This window comes from Rhinoraja longicauda, chromosome 20 (genome assembly GCF_053455715.1).
Source record: "Rhinoraja longicauda isolate Sanriku21f chromosome 20, sRhiLon1.1, whole genome shotgun sequence".
Lineage (NCBI taxonomy): Eukaryota > Metazoa > Chordata > Chondrichthyes > Rajiformes > Arhynchobatidae > Rhinoraja > Rhinoraja longicauda.
Window position 1 is genome coordinate 12,661,343 of NC_135972.1, and position 18,043 is coordinate 12,679,385.

Consider the following 18,043-nt stretch of genomic DNA (forward strand, 5'->3'; position numbering starts at 1 on the left):
GACAAGCGGGAATGCTGCTCTGCGTTGCTTAATTTATACAATGCATGTCTGGTTGAAGCACTGGCTTTCATTCCATGAATAACTAATAGCAAGACCACAGTCATTGGATAATGTTTCATGATCTGATATATATCAGGCAACTGAACCATCCTACCACCATCCAGAGAGCATTCCAGAGCTATTATCTACTGCATTGGAGATGGACTATCTTAATCAGTCTTTACTGGACTTTATCTTGCACTAAATGTTATTCACGTTCTTCCCTTTATCATGTAGCTGTACACTGTGGACGGCTCAATTGTAATCATGTATTGTTATTCCACTGACTAGTTAGCACACACCAAAAGCTTTTCGCTGTACATTGGTACACGTGACAATAAACTAAACTCAAGCTCGTATTGAAGTATTGGTTCCAGTGCAAGCCGAGTTAGATGGAGCAAGGCGGCTTGTTGTATGGGCACCATGTCATTGCGTCCTCATGCTTCAAGCACACAAGGCCACTTAAAGATCAAGCTGCTTAAACAGTGAGTGGAAGTAGGAGGCCTGCAGTATTTTCCTCCCTTTTATTGTTCAGGCAACCGAACCGTTACAGATCCTTAACAATGGCGAGCAACAAAATCAGTGGAGTGGAGATGGAATCTGCTCAGCTAACCACAGGGCATCAGCAGTTGGGAGGAGCTGACAGTGTACGAGAACAAGAATGTCCATTGTCATCGAGGTATGTCGCCTGATTGTCCCTGGACAACACTGGATTTCCAGCAGAGGTTGAAGATCTCAGTGTGAGGTGGTGGGTCATGTAGTCACGCGCATTACAATTTGGCGGGGGGACTTGCTTATTTTATCTGCACTCTGAATCTGACTTACATGTGGGTCCCAGTTGCCCTCTTAAATATGCCTCAGATAAGGATCGCGCTCTAAGAAATTTCATGCAGCAGCAGTGAGTATCTCAAACAACTCAGTTTATTCAACCTTGGAGCAGTATATACTGGGGGCAGCACTTCAGAAAAAGCCTCAAAGATACTTCACTGACCAAAAAAACCCTCCAGGAATTCATAATATTCATCGTTAGTTATAACGGACACATACAGATATTATATGTTCATAATCATTCATCAATAACCTACATTTCTGAGTAGTCTTTGGACCACACAGCGAGTGTGCAGGAATGGCGTGCAATGGGGAGAGAGCGGAGCAATGAAATGGGAAAGATCAGAGTGAAAATGTGGAATTGAGAGGCCAAAGGCTTGGTAGAAACCAGCTGAAGGAAGTGCATGGCAAAGCATTGGGCAGGGAATGTATACCATGGATGCCTAATTGAACCACTGGGTTTCATTCCATGAAATAACTAATAGCAAGACCACAAACAGTCATTGGATTTAGTTTCATGATCTGATATGTATCAGATGGGCAAACCCACCCATTGCCTGGCAGCTGTGAATAGTTCGCTGCTTGCCCTTCAATGCTGTCTTACCTGCTGGCTGCGTGTAGTAGCGCTCAGACGAGAGGCTCGGCTCACTTCGGCCGATCTCATTGACGGCAACAACACGGAAGATGTAGTTGATAAAGGGCGAGAGTTGCAGCTCCGCCGTGGTCTCTATCCCCTCAACGTCAGTCAGGTGGCGCCACCGTCCAGGTTCAAACTGGTCTTCCTCGTATTCAACGACAAACTCTGAGAAATACAATAGGGTGAATTGCATGAGGATTTATTCTGCTGCAGAAATGCAGGCGGTCCAATGTCCAATCGCCTTATTTTGTTGCAATCCCCCTTCACCAGAGGAAAACCAAGCGCAGGCTCGGCGACCGCTTCGCTCAACACCTGCGCTCGGTCCGCGTTGGCCAAACTGATCTCCCGGTGGCCGAGCACTTCAACTCCCCCTCCCAGTTTGACCTTTCTGTCATGGGCCTCCTCCAGTGCCATAGTGATGCCCACCGGAAATTGGAGGAACAGCACCTCATATTTCGCCTGGGCAGCTTGCAGCCCAGTGGTATGAACATCGACTTCTCCAACTTTAGATAGTTCCTCTGTCCCTCTCTTCCCCTCCTCCTTCCCAGATCTCCCTCTATCATCCTGTCTCCACCTATATCCTTCCTTTGTCCCACCCCACTGACATCAGTCTGAAGAAGGGTCTCGACCCGAAACGTCACCCATTCCTTCTCTCCTGAGATGCTGCCTGACCTGCTGAGTTACACCAGCATTTTGTGAATAAATACCTTCGATTTGTACCAGCATCTGCAGTTATTTTCTTATATTATTTCACCAGAGGTAAAATCACTATCTTTTGTTCATCCCTGGTTCCACGACTGATCAAGCCACCTGACATCATGTGGGTGGCAAGGTGGCACAGCCAATAACGCAGCTGCCTCACAATGTCAGAGATTCAGGTTCAATACGTTCCTCGGGTGCAGTCTGTGTGGAGTTTGTAAAAGACGTGTGGCTTGGTGGGTCAATGTTGGCCACTGTTAATTGCTCCTTGTTGGAGGGAGGTGATGAGAATGTGGGAAGAATAAAATTGGGATTTTCTTAAATGGATGGTTGATGGTCAACACAGACTCAAGGGCCCATTTTCTGTGCTGTATCTCATGTGTGACTCTATGTATTTGGCCTGGGCTGTTGGCTGTCTCTGGACATTGGTTGGTAAAGTGCAACCAGCAGAACCAAACTATACCATGGTTCCAGTTTGTGTTTCATGGAGTCGTAGAGTCATACAGGGTAATCTTGGTTTGTTGGGTTATACAAGGTAAAATCAGTTCTGATGACATTCCTTGAAATTAAAAGCACTGTAAAGATCAAATCTCTCTAAAACCTACTTTGAATGGGACTGTTATGCTCCTCTCCAGGTATCCACGACAACTGAACGCTCCTGTCTCGAGGATTGGTTAATTCCAGGTCTGCTGGTGGATCGGGATGATCTATGGGATAAAAAGTTCCATTAAAAACTTGAACGGACTCACAAGCACAAACCCTTGAAATCCTGTCACAAACCGAACGGCAGATGGAGATGCATAGTGATGGGTGACGTGGCTGCATGCATTCCGTGTTCTCTCAAACCCAGCCCTTTGGTGGGAGGGTATTTCTACCTGGCTTGGCAGCAATAGTTGCATTATATGCGGCTTCAGCAAAACGGCAGCATGCAAACTTGCCAGGCTGTGCATTGCAGCTGTTCACAGTGAAGGTATGCATCGCTGCTCACCAAAAAAGCCCCCACATTTGCTCCTCTTGACTACGAGGTTAAATTGCATGAGGCCCAATCTCCAACCGAGTGCAGACAATGGGATGGCCAAAGTTCAGCATGAGATTCAGCAGGAAGAACATCTGCCCAGAGTCACCCGACGGACTCACACCAACTCAACTAACTGAAGCCGTCTAAGTCTGAATTGCTCCAATCAGACACCTTGGTTTGGTGGAACTGGTCACCTTAACATCAGTCCGAGTGTGGTTTTCAGTAACTTGAACCTGAAGTAGTCTAGGATCACATTTCCGACATTGCAATGTTAAGGTGGAAGAGGGTGCAGAGAAGATTTACCATGTGTGTTCTGTAGGGTATATTTTAAGTCGGGATGTTGGCACAGCTAATAAATCATCCTGACCGTGCCTTAGAAGATAGAATTGCATCTCGTCAGGTCGGACCTGGTCTTGTAGTTGAACCAGCAGATGTGGGAATAAAAATAGGAGCATGTGGCTGAGTGGAATATTCTCTTAAAGACGGAATTAATTACAAGCGAGTCCCTAAACTAATTAACCCGTGCAGGTTAAATTGTCCATTGATTAATTATTTTTGGAGCACGCCTACAATTTTTAATCTCTTATTTCTTTGGAAGTTTATAGTTTATGGCATTTTGAGCAGAAATATTAAGTGGCGGATAAGAGGCTACAAATAAAATTACAAGTGACCTTTATCGGGATTTAACATTGATTGATCGATTAGATCAATGGGATGTTTGGTAATAAATAAACACTGACTGGGGAAATAGGGTTCATCTCAGGCTGATCTGGAAGGAATTATTAAATGTTGGTCAAAGATTGCTCATCCCTGACGTGCAACCTCAGAATTGGATGATAAAGGTCACATGTAATTATATGCAGAGTGCAATAATTATTGTAGGAGTTATGATTTTATGTCACTTGAGAACTCCATATCTAATTGATATCATCACATATATTCCAATAGGCCAGTAACAAAGAACTGAACACTGTTTGGAGTGGAGGGTAGCTCTGCTAACAGCAGTGAGGATATGGGGTTCACATCAGGAGAGGCTGGAGACTGGAGGTTGAATAGAGGTTAAGGATAAAATCATGGTGAATCTGCATGAAACACTGGTTGGGCACAGCTGGATCTCACAAAAGTTAGCATGGATGGAGGTTATTCGGCCCATCATGTCCATGCTCCAAGAACAATCCAGCCTGCCCCACTCACTCGCTCTGTCCCATAGCCCTGCGAATCCCATGCTTTCAAATGCTTGCCCTGTTTTGTGTAGACAGTAGCTCCAGGTGCCTTACTTAAGCAAGTAAAGGCTAAGGGGAGGGTGCCGAAGAGATTCCGAGGATTAGTTGTGTGGACCAGAATGGGGCAGCTGTGATTGTTCTTGCAATGGGGGAAAGTGCAGTGAGATCAATCGGGAAAGGTATGGATAAAGTTGGCAGGGAGAAAGTGTTCCCTTTTAGCGAAAGGATCAAGAACAGATGGACACAGAATAAAGGGGACTGGCAAAAGGACTAAAACTACACGAGGATTTCAGTCACCACACTGAGCAGTCAGGCCTGGATAGATTGGATGTGGAGAGGATGTTTGCACTAGTGGGAGAGTCCAGGACCAGATGGCACCTATAGGAAATACCTATAGAAAGGAGATGAGCATTTTCTTTAGTCAGAGGATGGTGAATCTGCGGAATTCATTGCCACAGAAGGCTGAGGAGGCCGTCAATAGATATTTTTAAGGCCGAGAGTGATAGATTCTTGATTATTATGGGTGTCAGGGGTAAGGGGGAGAAGGCAAGAGAATGGGGCTGAGAGGGAAAGATAGATCAGCCATGATTGATTAGTGTAGACTTGATGTGCCAAATGGCCTAATTCTGCTCCAATAACTTCTGAACATAATTTTGGAATGGTCAAATGAGAGCAGGAGTGGAGGTACATTCAATTGTAAGGTTCAGAAGGGAACTGGACAATCATCTGAAAGGATGGAATTTGCAGAGTTGTAAGACAGGATGGGTGAGTGGGACAGGCTGGATTGCTCTTAGAGAACAGACACGATGGGCTGAATGGCCTCCATCCATGCGAACCATTGCGAGATCCTGACGAATGAACCCTCTAACAGTGTGCACCTCCTCAGCTCTTCTCTGAGATGTCACTGAGACGTTCAGGTTTCTAGAAAGAGACTTGAACACAGAAGATTCAGGCTTAGATATGTATATACATTGAGAGGTCTGGGGATTGACAGAAACTGCTGGAGTAACTCAGTATCTCTGGAGAAAAGGAATAGGTGACGTTTTGGGTCGAGACTCTTCTTCGGACTGGGAGTCAGGGGAGAGGGTAACTAAAGGTATGAAAAACCAAATGAATGGAAGGAAAGAAAAGAACAAACCAAAGCCAGCACCGATGATTAAGGAAAGGTGGAGCCCACAATGGTCCTTTGTTGGCCGTGGGGAAGTTGATAACGAGAGGATACAAACAGTGAAACTAAACAGGACACAGTGAAACTAGTAGGACGACTGGGATGGGGGAGGGATGGAGAGAGAGGGGATGCAAGGGTTAATTAAAATTAGAGAAATCTATATTCATTCCACTGGGTTGTAAGCTGCCCAAGTGAAATATGAGGTGCAGTTCCTCCAATTTGCGTTTGGCCTCACTCTGACAGTGGAGGAGGTTCAGGACAGAGAGTTAAGTGTGGGAATGGGGAGGGGAAGTTAAAGTGTTTGGCAGCGGGGAGATTGCGTAAGCTAAGGTTCCTAAGGCGTGTGATGTCTTCCAGTCACAGACAACAGGTATGTGCAGAGAAAATCCTCCCAGTGTCGCCATTAGCTGTCCACCTACCTTCAGTATGAGTTTAGTGAAAAGAGAACAGAACATATTTCACAGTGAGATCCTGCATGCAAGCAGTTTTAAGTGTGGATGTCAAATCCGCTCAATGTAGAACTGTCCACAGTGTCATGTAGATTGTCGATCGACAGCACCATGCGCCAGAGAGATCAGATCCACTGGAAAGCTGTGGGATTTGAGTGTTAAATTACAGGGTTTCCTGTGTTTGTGCGTGTTAATTAAAAGATATAGAAGTGCAGCGGGCAAATTGAAGCGTCTTTCACAGAGTTAGGATTCCAAATTTGACCGAAAACAAAATTGGAGACCATCGTTATTTTTTCTTGTTCGACGCAAACTCCTGTGCACACACTGATCATCTCACTGGTGTGGCAGCTCACACATCTCACACATCAACAGCGCCAAACTCTCTCTCACAGACAGGACAGGTGTGTCAGTCCCACTCAAACCCCCAACAAATGACAGTCAATCTTGCACTCCTTGCAGGTGTGTCAATCACTCTGGCAAACTCAACAGATATATCATATCATATATATACAGCCGGAAACAGGCCTTTTCGGCCCTCCAAGTCCATGCCGCCCAGCGATCCCCGTACATTAACACTATCCTACACCCACTAGGGACAATTTTTTTAAACATTTACCCAGCCAATTAACCTACATACCTGTACGTCTTTGGAGTGTGGGAGGAAACCGAAGATCTCGGAGAAAACCCACGCAGGTCACGGGGAGAACGTACAAACTCCTTACAGTGCAGCACCCGTAGTCAGGATCGAACCTGAGTCTCCGGCACTGCATTCGCTGTAAAGCAGCAACTCTACCGCTGCGCTACCGCTACCATGACGAAGATAGTCACAAAATGCTGGAGTAATTCATCGGGTCATGCAGCATTTCTGGAGAGTCTTCTTCAGACCGGAACTCCCGAAACGTCACCTATTCCTTTTCTCCAATCTGACCCGCTGAGTTGCTCCAGCTTTTTCCATCTATTTTCAGTTTATAACAGTATCTGCAGTTCCTTCCCACACCTCAACAGACGTGTCAGTCTCCCTCACCCTCCTGTCACACGTGTCAGTCTCTCTCATCATCCTGATACTTGTGCCAGTTGTTTGTAGACGTCTGGCATATATCAGTAATTTTTAGCCTGCTAAGATAGACACAAAAAGCTGGGGTAACTCGGCGGGTTAGGCAGCATCTCTGGAGAAAAGGAATCGGTGACGGTTCAGGTCGGAACCCTTCTTCAGACTGAACTCAGCCTGAGAAATGGTGTTAACCTGAAACATCACCTACTCTGTTCTCTAGAGATGCTGCCTGACTCATTGTGTTACTCCAGCATTTTGTGTCTGGCATCAAAATAAATCATCATCTGTCTTCCTGCACATTTTCAGCCTCCTAAGTCACTCTTAGGCTGTTGGAAAATGTGTCAAATCCTCTCACACATCTGAAGCATTTCATCCTGGTACATATTGCAGATATTCATGTTTGGATATGTTGCCCATGTCAGACTGTCTCACGGTCCCGGTATCCACGCCACATGATCCCACACATCTGCCACACCATTCTGACACTGACCTGTCAGACTCTCTCAACCCCAACGCCATGAAACACTCTCACTCGTTTCAGGAAGAGACTGGACAGTCCTACTCTTTAATATTGAAACATAGAAAATAGGTGCAGGAGTAGGCCATTCGGCCCCGAGCCAGCACCGCCATTCAATATGATCATGGCTGATCATCCAAAATCAGTACCCCATTCCTGCTTTTTCCCCATATACCTTGATTCCGTTAGCCTTAAGAGCTATATCTAACTCTCTCTTGAAACCATCCAGTGAAGTGGCCTTCACTGCTTTCTGTGACAGAGAATTCCACAGATTCGCAACTCTCTCGGTGAAAAAGTTTTTCTTCATCTCAATCCTAAATGGCCTACCCCTTATTCTTAAACTGAGACTCCTGTTTCTGGACTCCCCCAACATGGGGAATATTTTTCCTGCATCTAGCCTGTCCAAACCCCTTAAGAATTTTATATGTTTCCATAAGATCCCCTCTCATCCTTCTAAATTCCAGTGAATACATACCCAGTCGACCCATTCTTTTATCATATGTCAGTCCCGCCATCCCGGGAACTAACCTGGTGAACCCACGCTGCACTCCCTCAATAGCAAGAATGTCCTTCCTCAAATTAGGAGACCAAAAACTGCGCACAAAACTCCAGTTGTGGCCTAACCAGGGCCCTGTACAACTGCAGTCGGACCTCCTTGCTCCTATACTCAAATCCTCTCACTGTGAAGGTCAACATGCCATTTGCTTTCTTCACTGCCTGCTGTACCTGCATGCTTACTTTCAGTGACTGATGTACAAGGCCACCCAGGTCTCGTTGCAACTCCCCTTTTGCTGGTCTAACACCATTCAGATAATAATTTGCCTTCTTGTTCTCGCCACCAAAGTGGATAACCTCACATTTATCCACAATATACATCTGCCATGCTTCTGCCCACTCACTCAACCTATCCAAGGCACCCTGCAGCCTCATAACATCCTCCTCGCAGCTCACACTGCCACCCAGCTTTGTGTCATCCGCAAACATGGAGATGTTACATTTAATTCCCTCGTCTAAATCGTTAATATATATTGTAAATAACTGGGGTCCCAGATTTGAGCCTTGCGGCACCCCACTAGTCACTGCCTGCCATTCTGAAAAGGACCCATTAATTCCTACTCTTTGCTTCCTGTCTGCCAACCAGTTCTCTATCCATGTCAATACCCTACCCCCAATACCGTGCTCTAATTTTGCTCACTGATCTCTTGTGTGGGACCTTGTTAAAGTCTTTTTGAAAGTCCACATACACCACATCCACTGGCTCTCCCTTATCCATTCTACTTGTTACATCCTCAAAAAATTCCAGAAGATTAGTCAAGCATGATTGCCCCTTCATAAATCCATGCCGACATTGACCGATCCTGTCATGCTTTCCAAATGCGCTGCTATTACATCTTTAATAATCGACGCAAGCATCTTCCCCATTACCGATGTCAGGCTAACTGGTCTATAATTCCCCGTTTTCTCTCTCCCTCCTTTCTTAAAAAGTGGGGTTACATTAGCTACCCTCCAGTCCACAGGAACTGATCCAGAATCTTTAGACATATACATACACATCCACATACATATTTTCTATTCTCACTTCCAGCACTCATCTCTGACACTCTCTGTGGATACACTGAACAGATACAAACAGCATTGGGCATCCGTAACATGGACACTGTGTTTGGAATGACGACGATTTTTTGCCTGTATTTTAATATATTTGGCAATAACTAATAGTCACATCAGGCTGTGTTACTCTTCCCCGTTGAACCACAGATATAAAATCCACCCCAAAGCCACAATAAAGCCTGAAAAGTCTGGAGATGTACTCAAGCCCAGGAACATTTGAAAGGATGTGGTGGTGCATCGTGTGGAGACCCTGCAAGAGAACAGCTCTTCCCACAGCTTTCAATGGACGGAATCGCTCAGTGGAAGCTCCATCACCAGCCAGAATGGAGGAGATACCAATGGTACACTATAGCCCCCAAGTGGTAGACCACCTCCAGGTACTGACAGCCAAGTCCTTGGCATGGAATTGAGGATAAAATCCAATCAGGAACGGAAGCTAATCCAGTTTGCGTTACCAAAAGAACAATGTTATTCCTGCCGGCATGAGGTTTTCGGTCTGCTCCCACTCTGGTAATGGATGTTCCACCAACATGTGATCACACATTCAGCCAGAAGCTGAACAAAGCACGAATCTAGCTACACGATACAGAAATATATACATCCACCTTCTAAATAAATGAAAAACCCAAAGAAATATACACAAGGTTCACCAAATGTTGTTCATGATAGGGTGAATTCCTACTATCTACACAGGGCAGTGTGGAGATGCATAAACGACATTCTCCACAAAGCTTCACCCCCAGGTGATGTTTGACTGAAACATGATGCTGGTCGGTGAACATGCTTACACCACTGCGGGAGATGGAGTCACGAGAGCAAAGTCAAAACAAATGGAAGAGTGAAGTGTGTTGAGACAAACAGCTGTTAGTTTACCGTGTGTGCTAGCTGGAGCTGAGGGACGTGCTAGAAATAAAGAGCAAGTTTAGGGTTTAGTTGCACAGGTGAAAGAGTCACATTTTCTCAGCCAGAAACACATTTAAAAATTGGCCAAACCCCGAGAAACATCCCAAAATGGTTTGCGAATAGCACATTATATTTAAGGAGGCTATTTTACACGATTCAGAACCCTTCAACACCAAACAATGGGGTAAGCCCATTCTCTCTGCATTGTTCATGTCTAGGGACCCACAATGGCAACTGGTCAGGCTATCTGGTCAGCAGGACAAACGTTAATCTGGCATTGCTGCTGGAGACTCCTACTTTGATGCTTAAGACATGGAATAAAATGTCAGCATTGCTTGTGTCATGCTGACTTTCCCACAAGTTCCATTGTTAAGGCTTCCCCTTTCTGACTGTGTCGGCTGACATTCATACTAATGGCAAGGCGGCATGGTGGCGTGGCGTTAGAGCTGCTACCTCACAGCGCCAGGGACCTGGTCAATCCCCCAGCCTTCACCGCTGGTGATCCCACTTTCCGCATAAGATTTTGCGATCCGTGTCCTTTTTGACTCAACCATGGCCTCTCGACAGTTGACATGCCTCGCAACTAAGTCTGCCCCCTTTCCTTGACTTCTCCACTCAGCCACTGGCCGCTCGGCCACAGCAAGGATAGGCTTCCCCCTGTCCCCACCAGCCTCCATGTTCCTTCATAATGTCCTCCAGCTCCAATGTGATGATGCCTTCCCTTGTTCTTTAAGCGTCCCCAAGGGACCATTTTTCCAGGCCACTTTGGTTCATTCATTCTACTCTTTCAACACTCACTGTCTTTTGGTCAATGTCAGAACATGCAACATGTGTTCTTTTTGCGCCTCCCTTCCCTCCATCCAGCATGGGATGATCCCATCCATTCCTTAAACATTTAGTGCCACAATGTCGTCTACCCTCCGGTAGATAAAGGATGGCCATTTCAGACTGCGAAGGTTACCTTTCATGACCATGTTATCCACATGAAACTTGAGCTTTGATATTCCCTCCAACCAATACTGCCTGGCCTGCCTATATTTATCTCAGATTTCCAACTTCTGCAGCATTCTACTTTTGAACTCTTTGTAAGTCCTCGCTGATCTTGGGAAGCTGTGTTAGCAATGGAGCGGCACGGTGGCGCAGAGGTGGAGTTGCTGCCTTACAGCTCCAGGGACCCGGGTTCGACCCTGACTACGGGTGCAGTCTGTACAGAGTTTTCTACATTCTCCCCATGACTGCATGGGTTTTGCTCTGGGTGCTCCAGTTTCCTCTTACACTCCAAAGATGTCCGGTTTGTCAGTTAATGGGCTGAGGTAAAAATTTGTAAATTATCCCTAGTGTGTAGTGTGTACTAGTGTAACGGGGATCGCTAATTGGCACAAACTCGGTGGGTCAAAGGGCCTGTCGGCGTGTTGTGTCTCTAAACTACACTAAACTAAAATGCATCGAGCACACACAATCAGCAAAGGAACAAGGGGTCTTTATACTGTGAGAAAGCATTCTCAAAAACCCCACCAAACTAATTACATTGCAACTTGTTTAGCCTGCTGCCATGCATGCGACAGGGCTCCGAACAATAGCTGGTGCACCTCTCTGGAAGCTGGAGAGGGAACGATCCACTCGCTGTGTGAGGATTCGGGAGAAACCCAAGAGTGGATGGGATGAGGTAACCAGACTCGTGATGGAGAGGTTATTTTGCGCGTCCCAGGGGAGCAGAGACAAGCAGAGACGTATCCATGTGCTCAAGGGGCTGCCCCGCAAGAGAATGACAGGCATTGGGGCTGGAATTGGGAAATTACAGAAGATAGCCAGCAAGTGCCAGAAATAGACATCTTGGCCCTTTCCAAAATGGATGCTGCTGCTTGGATTCTGGATTCTGTTTTTCTTCTTTTATCTCTTTTTTTTAACAAAAATAAATCGATTCAATTGTTAACAATTAGAATATTTACAAAACAAAAAGCAACACAACCACCACCATAAGACAAAACATTACCAAGTATTCTTAATACCAAATATTAAATGAACTATATCACAATCCAGGCCCAGGATGCGATCAATCCTCCCATGGTGCCCAGCGGTCCCAGAAATCCCCCATGGTGCCCAGCGGTCCCAGAAATCCCCCATGGTGCCCAGCGGTCCCAGAAATCCCCCATGGTGCCCATGGACACTGCATGTTCCTTTTCGAGCGACACCCGGGCATGGACGTAACCCCGGAAAAGGGCAGGCAGTCGGCTCGGGCAGAGCCCTCATCTGCCTGGCATCTTCTGCGATGCTGGGGTTCCCAGTATTGGACAAAGGAAGGCTACAAGCCCAAGCTGAGATAATTTCCAGGCTTGCTATCACCAGACTGATGGGATGCAATCTGACCCTGGTGCCCTTGACCTGAACTCTGAACTCCAATCCTCTGCTGCGCAGGTTCGGCATTGAATCGCAGAGAGAATTCAGTCGACCGTGCATCTGCCATCTTAGTCCAGCTCAGCACAGGCTCTACTGCTGCTGCTGCTGCTGGGACATAATGGACTTGCGTTGTTCCCTTGCATCTGCCTCCACCAGCTAAACGCACAACAGGAACAAAGTGCTTTACCTTAAAACGAGAAGCCAGTGACTGAAGAAGTGGGGAGAGCATTGTCCAAGGCAAGTGGTTGGCGTTAGCAGTGTAACTTACTTGGGTCAAAGGGGCTTATACAGTGTGGCGGGGACATGATTGTTGAACAGAGGCATGCAAGGGGTGGGTGGGTGGGTGGGTGAGGGTGTTTGGTGGGGGAAAAGTGGCAGCAGCACATTCTTAAAACACCCGAGAGTAAGTCCTTATGTTCGTAGCCATGATCTTGATGTTTCAAAATATGAACAGCAAAAGAATGAGGACGCATTACCTAGGACGGTGAGCACAGCTGTGGCAGAGTTGGTGTCAAGTGTGGTGTTCACCATACACGTGTAGGAACCTTGGTCTTCCTCAGATACATCATGAATGGTCAAGACATCGCCTGATGGCCGGTGCCTAAAATAGGAATTGCACTTGAATTATCTGTTTGTTCACTCCCCTGTTAAAAGCTGCCTCAGCTGCTTCCAGCGGTTTCTGTTTTTGTTTAGATTTCCAGCATTCAACAGTGTTCATTTGCCAAGGGTCAAGGCGTTGGAGTTTTGTTTAGTTTAGTTTAGTTTAGTTTAGAGACCACCGAGTCCGCACCGACCAGCGATCCCCGCTCACTAACACAATCCTACACACACTAGGGACAATTTACATTTATACCAAGCCAATTAACCTATTAGCCTGTACGTCTTTGGAGTGTGGGAGGAAACCAAAGATCTCGGAGAAAACCCATGCAGGTCGTCGAGAAAAGGTACAGACTCTGTACAGACAGCATCCGTAATCAGAATCGAACCCAGATCTCTGGTGCTGTAAGGCAGTAGCTCTACCACTGCGCCACCGTGTTGGATTGTGAGGAGAGATTTTTGTTCGGTACCAGCATTCACAATGGTACCAAAGCGCTCTGGTTTCCTACTGCTTCCCAAAATTAAGTAGGTTGCTAGGTTAGTTATCCATTAGAGTTTAGGTAAGTGGGAGAATTGATGAAAATGCGAAGAGAATATGTTGGAAGGAAAATTGGTGGGTCTTGTTATTATTCTGTAAATTGGAAAGGCGAGATACTGAATGGCCTCGTGTTAAGTTTTAAAGAAACATTGAAATATTGACTGATTATACCACTTTCCACCCAATCAATCACTCGCATATGCATCTGCATTAACTTTATCTCGCCCCCACCTCTTTTCCAGCTTTCCCTCCCCTACTACAATCAGTCTGAAGAAGAGTCCCGATCCAAAGTCGTCTATCCCTCCACAAATGTTATCTGACACGCTGTTATTCCAGCACTTTGTGCTTTGCTCAAGATTCCAGTATCTACGTGTTGAGATAGTCTACATCCGTCAGCCCACACCAAATAGCCCACAACCGCGTCCTATATTTTGCAAAATAAGATTCGACGGTACCTGCTGTCGTCAGGCAGCTCCTCGTTATCTTTCAGCCATACAATTGTCAGTGAGAGCGTTGAATCATGCTTCACCTTGCACTCAAAGGTAGCCGTGCCCATTGTCTGCACAGACTGATATCTCGGCTGTTTAATAATGGTCGTCGGATCTGGAAGTGACACAGGTTCATAAAGCCAACTTGGCAAATAAAAATAAATTGCTCTCGTAAATACAATCGGATGACATAAAGGAGCTCACCTTTGATCTGCAGAATAGCTTGGTTTTGGACCACTCCATGAGTATTGGTTGCTACGCAGGTGTAAATACCGCTATCATTCTTCTGGGCAAAGGCGATTTCAAGAGTGCCATTTTCATGCATCTCATAAGATTCACCGCGGAGCATGCTGCCTTGGTTATCCTTGAACCTGCAATGGAATAATTTTTTTAGTATAGTTTTGTTTAGAGATACAGTGCAGAAGCAGGCCCTTCGGCCCACCCAGCGATCCCTGCACACAAACGCTATCCTACAAACAACAGGGACAATTTACATTTATACTAAGCTAATTAACCTACTAACCTGTACGTCTTTGGAGTGTGGGAGGAAACCGAAGATCTCAGAGAAAACCCAGGCTGGTCATGAGGAGAATGTACAGACTCCGTACAGACAAACAATTGTAATCAGGATCGAACCCGGGTCTCTGGCGCTGTCAGGCAGTAGCTCTACTGCTACGCCACCGTGCCGCCCAATTCTCAGTGGCTTTACTGGCAATGCACATTTCCCTGTCCATTGTTGCCTCGGCCCTTAGATGCGTCTCCGAAATTCCCTTCCTCGTTTCAGATAGCTCACTTTTAGAGTTTTTAGTTTTAGAGATACAATGTGTCAGCAGGCCCTTTGGCCCACTGAGTTCATGCTGACCTATAATCACCCGTTCTATCCTGCACACTGGGGACAATTTACCGAAGCCAAAATTGTCCCTAGCGTGTGCAAGATAGTGTTAGAGTGCAGGGATTACTGAGTGGCATGGCGGGCCTGAAGGGCCTGTTTCCGAGCTGTATCTCTAAACTAAACTAAACTCGGTTGCGAACTTGACTACAGGTGTTCTCTGTACAGAGTTTGTATGTTCTCCCCATGACCAGCGTGGGTTTTCTCCGGGAGCTCTGGTTTCCTCCCACACTCCAAAGATGTACAGGTTTGTAGGCTAATTGGCTTAGTAAAATTATAAATCGTCCCTAGTGTGTGCCGGATAGATAGTGTTAGTGTGCAGAGATCACTGGTCGACGTGGAATCGGAGGGCCTGTTTCAACGCAGTATATCTAAACTAATCTAAATATCTTTTAAGTCCATGTGAACAGACCAGATATGGTATCACCTATTTTGCAAAAGGAAGCATCTAAGCTAAACTAAACTTAATAATAGTTGGTTATATTGAATCCTGCAGTGTTTTTAACTGGATTGTTGAAACGGTTGGTTTTAGCCAGCTCTTATTGATTGTGTATTTAGGTAAACCATGGAGATTTCCTGTGCAATACTTCAGAGTATGTGTAATCTAAGAACAATTCTTAAAGCAAAATTGAAAATGCTCCAGGGCACAGTGATCAGATAACAATCATAAAATACAAGGAGGAAAGCAAATAAAATAACATCCTTACCATTGAATCTGAGGAATTGGTGATCCAAAGAATGCGCAGTCCAGCAGTGCAGGCTTGTTGGCAATTACCTGATAAACTTGGTTAGGTTCAGAAAGCATTCTGGGTGTCTCAGCTAAAGAGGGCCACAAAAGAAAAAACTGGGTTTTTTTCAACTGAATCCTCTCTGTTTTTCCGTTGTTAACTGCTTCCAAACTCTCACAGGGCTAAGATGATTTGTTGAAGATAGACACGTAGATTTGTTGCAATGCTGATTTGTTGAAGTTAGACACAAAAAGCTGGAGTAACTCAGCGGGGTCAGACGGCATCTCTGTAGAAAAGGAATAGGTGACGTCTTGGGTCGAGACCCTTCCTCGGATTGAGAGTCAGCCAGTCTGAGGAAGGGTCATGACCCAAAACGTTACCTATTCCTTTTCTCCAGAGATGTTGTCTGATCCGCTGAGTTACTCCAGTTTTTTGTGTCGATCTTCGGTTTAAACCAGCATCTGCAGTTCCTTCCTACGCATGATTGTTTGTTGATGTAGTTAGTTCTGTGAGATTCTTACAACAGAACTAATGACGTCAAAAAATATTCCCACCGTCTGTGCCCTGTGGTGTTCCGTAGGGTTCAGTGCCAGGTCCTTTGTTGCTTGTGATACATATAAGTGACTTGGAAGAAAAAGTAGATGCGCTGATTAGGAAGTTTGCATACAAGACAAAAATAGATGGACTTATGGATAGTGAAGAATAGGATGGAGCAGAATAAAGATCAGTTGCAGACATGGGTGGAGCAATGGGAGATGGAGATCAATGCAGACAAGTGTAAAGTATTGCAGTTTAAGAGGTCAAATGTAGGGAAATTATACCTGTGTAGTGGGCCAAGTAGGCCAAAATAACGACAAGTAGGCAAGGTTAACGAAAGCGTGTTTACTGTATCTCTGGAACTCCAAAAGGGGATGAGAGTCATGCGGTCCTTGACCTTTATACTCCCGGCCGAAGTCCGCCTCCTTGGCTCGACCCATTCCCGTGCCGAGGGGTCGTGAGTGGTATGGCCCGACCCTCGGGAGCCGCCACAGGACCCCCCCCCCAGAACCAGAGGCACGAAGCGCACCGGTGGTCGCACTAGTCGACCGAACCGTGTACGGTACCCGTCCGACGGGGGGTCTGGCGGGGGCTCAGCTGAAGGGACAACCGGGGGGGCTGGCGGGGGCAGAGAAGGGGGTACAAATACCGGTCGAGATGAGGGGATCGGCGGGTGCGGTGTTGGAGGCACTTGTAAAGGGGGGCCCCCGCGCGGCCGAGGCTGTGCAACCCGCACCGGCTGGTCAATGTCCAAGTGCGCTGGCTTGAGGCGATTAATTGACACGGCCTCCGGTCGGCCCCCCATGTCCAACACAAAAGTTGTCTCACCGTGCTTCAGCACCTTGAAAGGGCCCTCATAAGGTCTCTGAAGCTGTGCTCGATGGGCGTCGCGGCGGAGAAAAACGTAGGCACAATCTCGAAGGGCCAATGGGACGTGCGGGTGGAACGTCCCATGGTGAGACGTAGGGACGGGTGCCAGTTTTCCCACTCGCTCACGAAGGCGCTTTAGGGTGGACGAGGACGGTTCCTGCTGCCCCGGCGATGAGGGCACGAACTCCCCGGGCACGGTGAGCGGCGACCCGTAGACGAGCTCGGCTGATGACGTTGCGAGGTCCTCCTTGGGTGCCGTCTGGATGCCTAATAAGACCCACGGCAGTGCGTCCATCCAATCGGGGCCGGAGAGTCGTGCCTTCAACGCAGCCTTGAGCTGCCGGTGGAACCTCTCCACCAGGCCGTTAGCCTGCGGATGGTAGGCCGTGGTGTGGTGAAGCCGAACCCCTAACAGCTCAGCCATGGCTGACCACAACTCAGAGGTGAACTGTGGTCCCCGGTCTGATGTAAGGTCCACCGGCACCCCAAAGCGTGCGATCCAATTTGCAGCCAACGCTCGAGCACACGTGGCCGTGGACGTGTCGGTCAATGGTATGGCCTCTGGCCACCGGGTGAACCTGTCAACCACCGTGAGGAGGTGAGTAATGCCCCTCGAAGTCGGGAGGGGACCCACAATGTCCACGTGCAGGTGGTCAAATCGGCGGTTTGGCAGACCGATTTGCTGGAGAGGCGCCCGGACGTGGCGCTGGATCTTCGCCGTCTGGCACGCGACGCAGGTTCGGGCCCAATTGCCAACCTGCTTGCGGAGACCGTGCCACATGAACCGTGTGGCCACCAGTGCGACTGTCGTCCGGATGGATGGGTGAGCCAACCCGTGGATTACATCGAAAATCCG

The 18,043-nt window shown here is 47.0% G+C and overlaps 1 protein-coding gene across 8 annotated transcripts in view; it reads right to left on the reverse strand.

Annotated features, from left to right (window-relative positions):
* The window catches only part of LOC144603566 (neuronal cell adhesion molecule-like), a 352,237-nt gene that overhangs the window by 59,814 nt on the left and 274,380 nt on the right, over positions 1-18,043 (reverse strand). For 7 of the 8 annotated variants that reach the window (XM_078416960.1, XM_078416961.1, XM_078416962.1 and 4 more), the window contains 7 exons: positions 15,760-15,871; positions 14,368-14,534; positions 14,131-14,278; positions 13,017-13,141; positions 10,114-10,143; positions 2,809-2,910; positions 1,472-1,669 (listed from right to left, as the gene is read on the reverse strand). In XM_078416960.1, coding sequence (XP_078273086.1) covers positions 1,472-1,669; positions 2,809-2,910; positions 10,114-10,143; positions 13,017-13,141; positions 14,131-14,278; positions 14,368-14,534; positions 15,760-15,871 — 882 coding nt within the window. The remainder of the gene's footprint in view (positions 1-1,471; positions 1,670-2,808; positions 2,911-10,113; positions 10,144-13,016; positions 13,142-14,130; positions 14,279-14,367; positions 14,535-15,759; positions 15,872-18,043) is intronic. The other variant, XM_078416965.1, reaches the window with a different exon arrangement.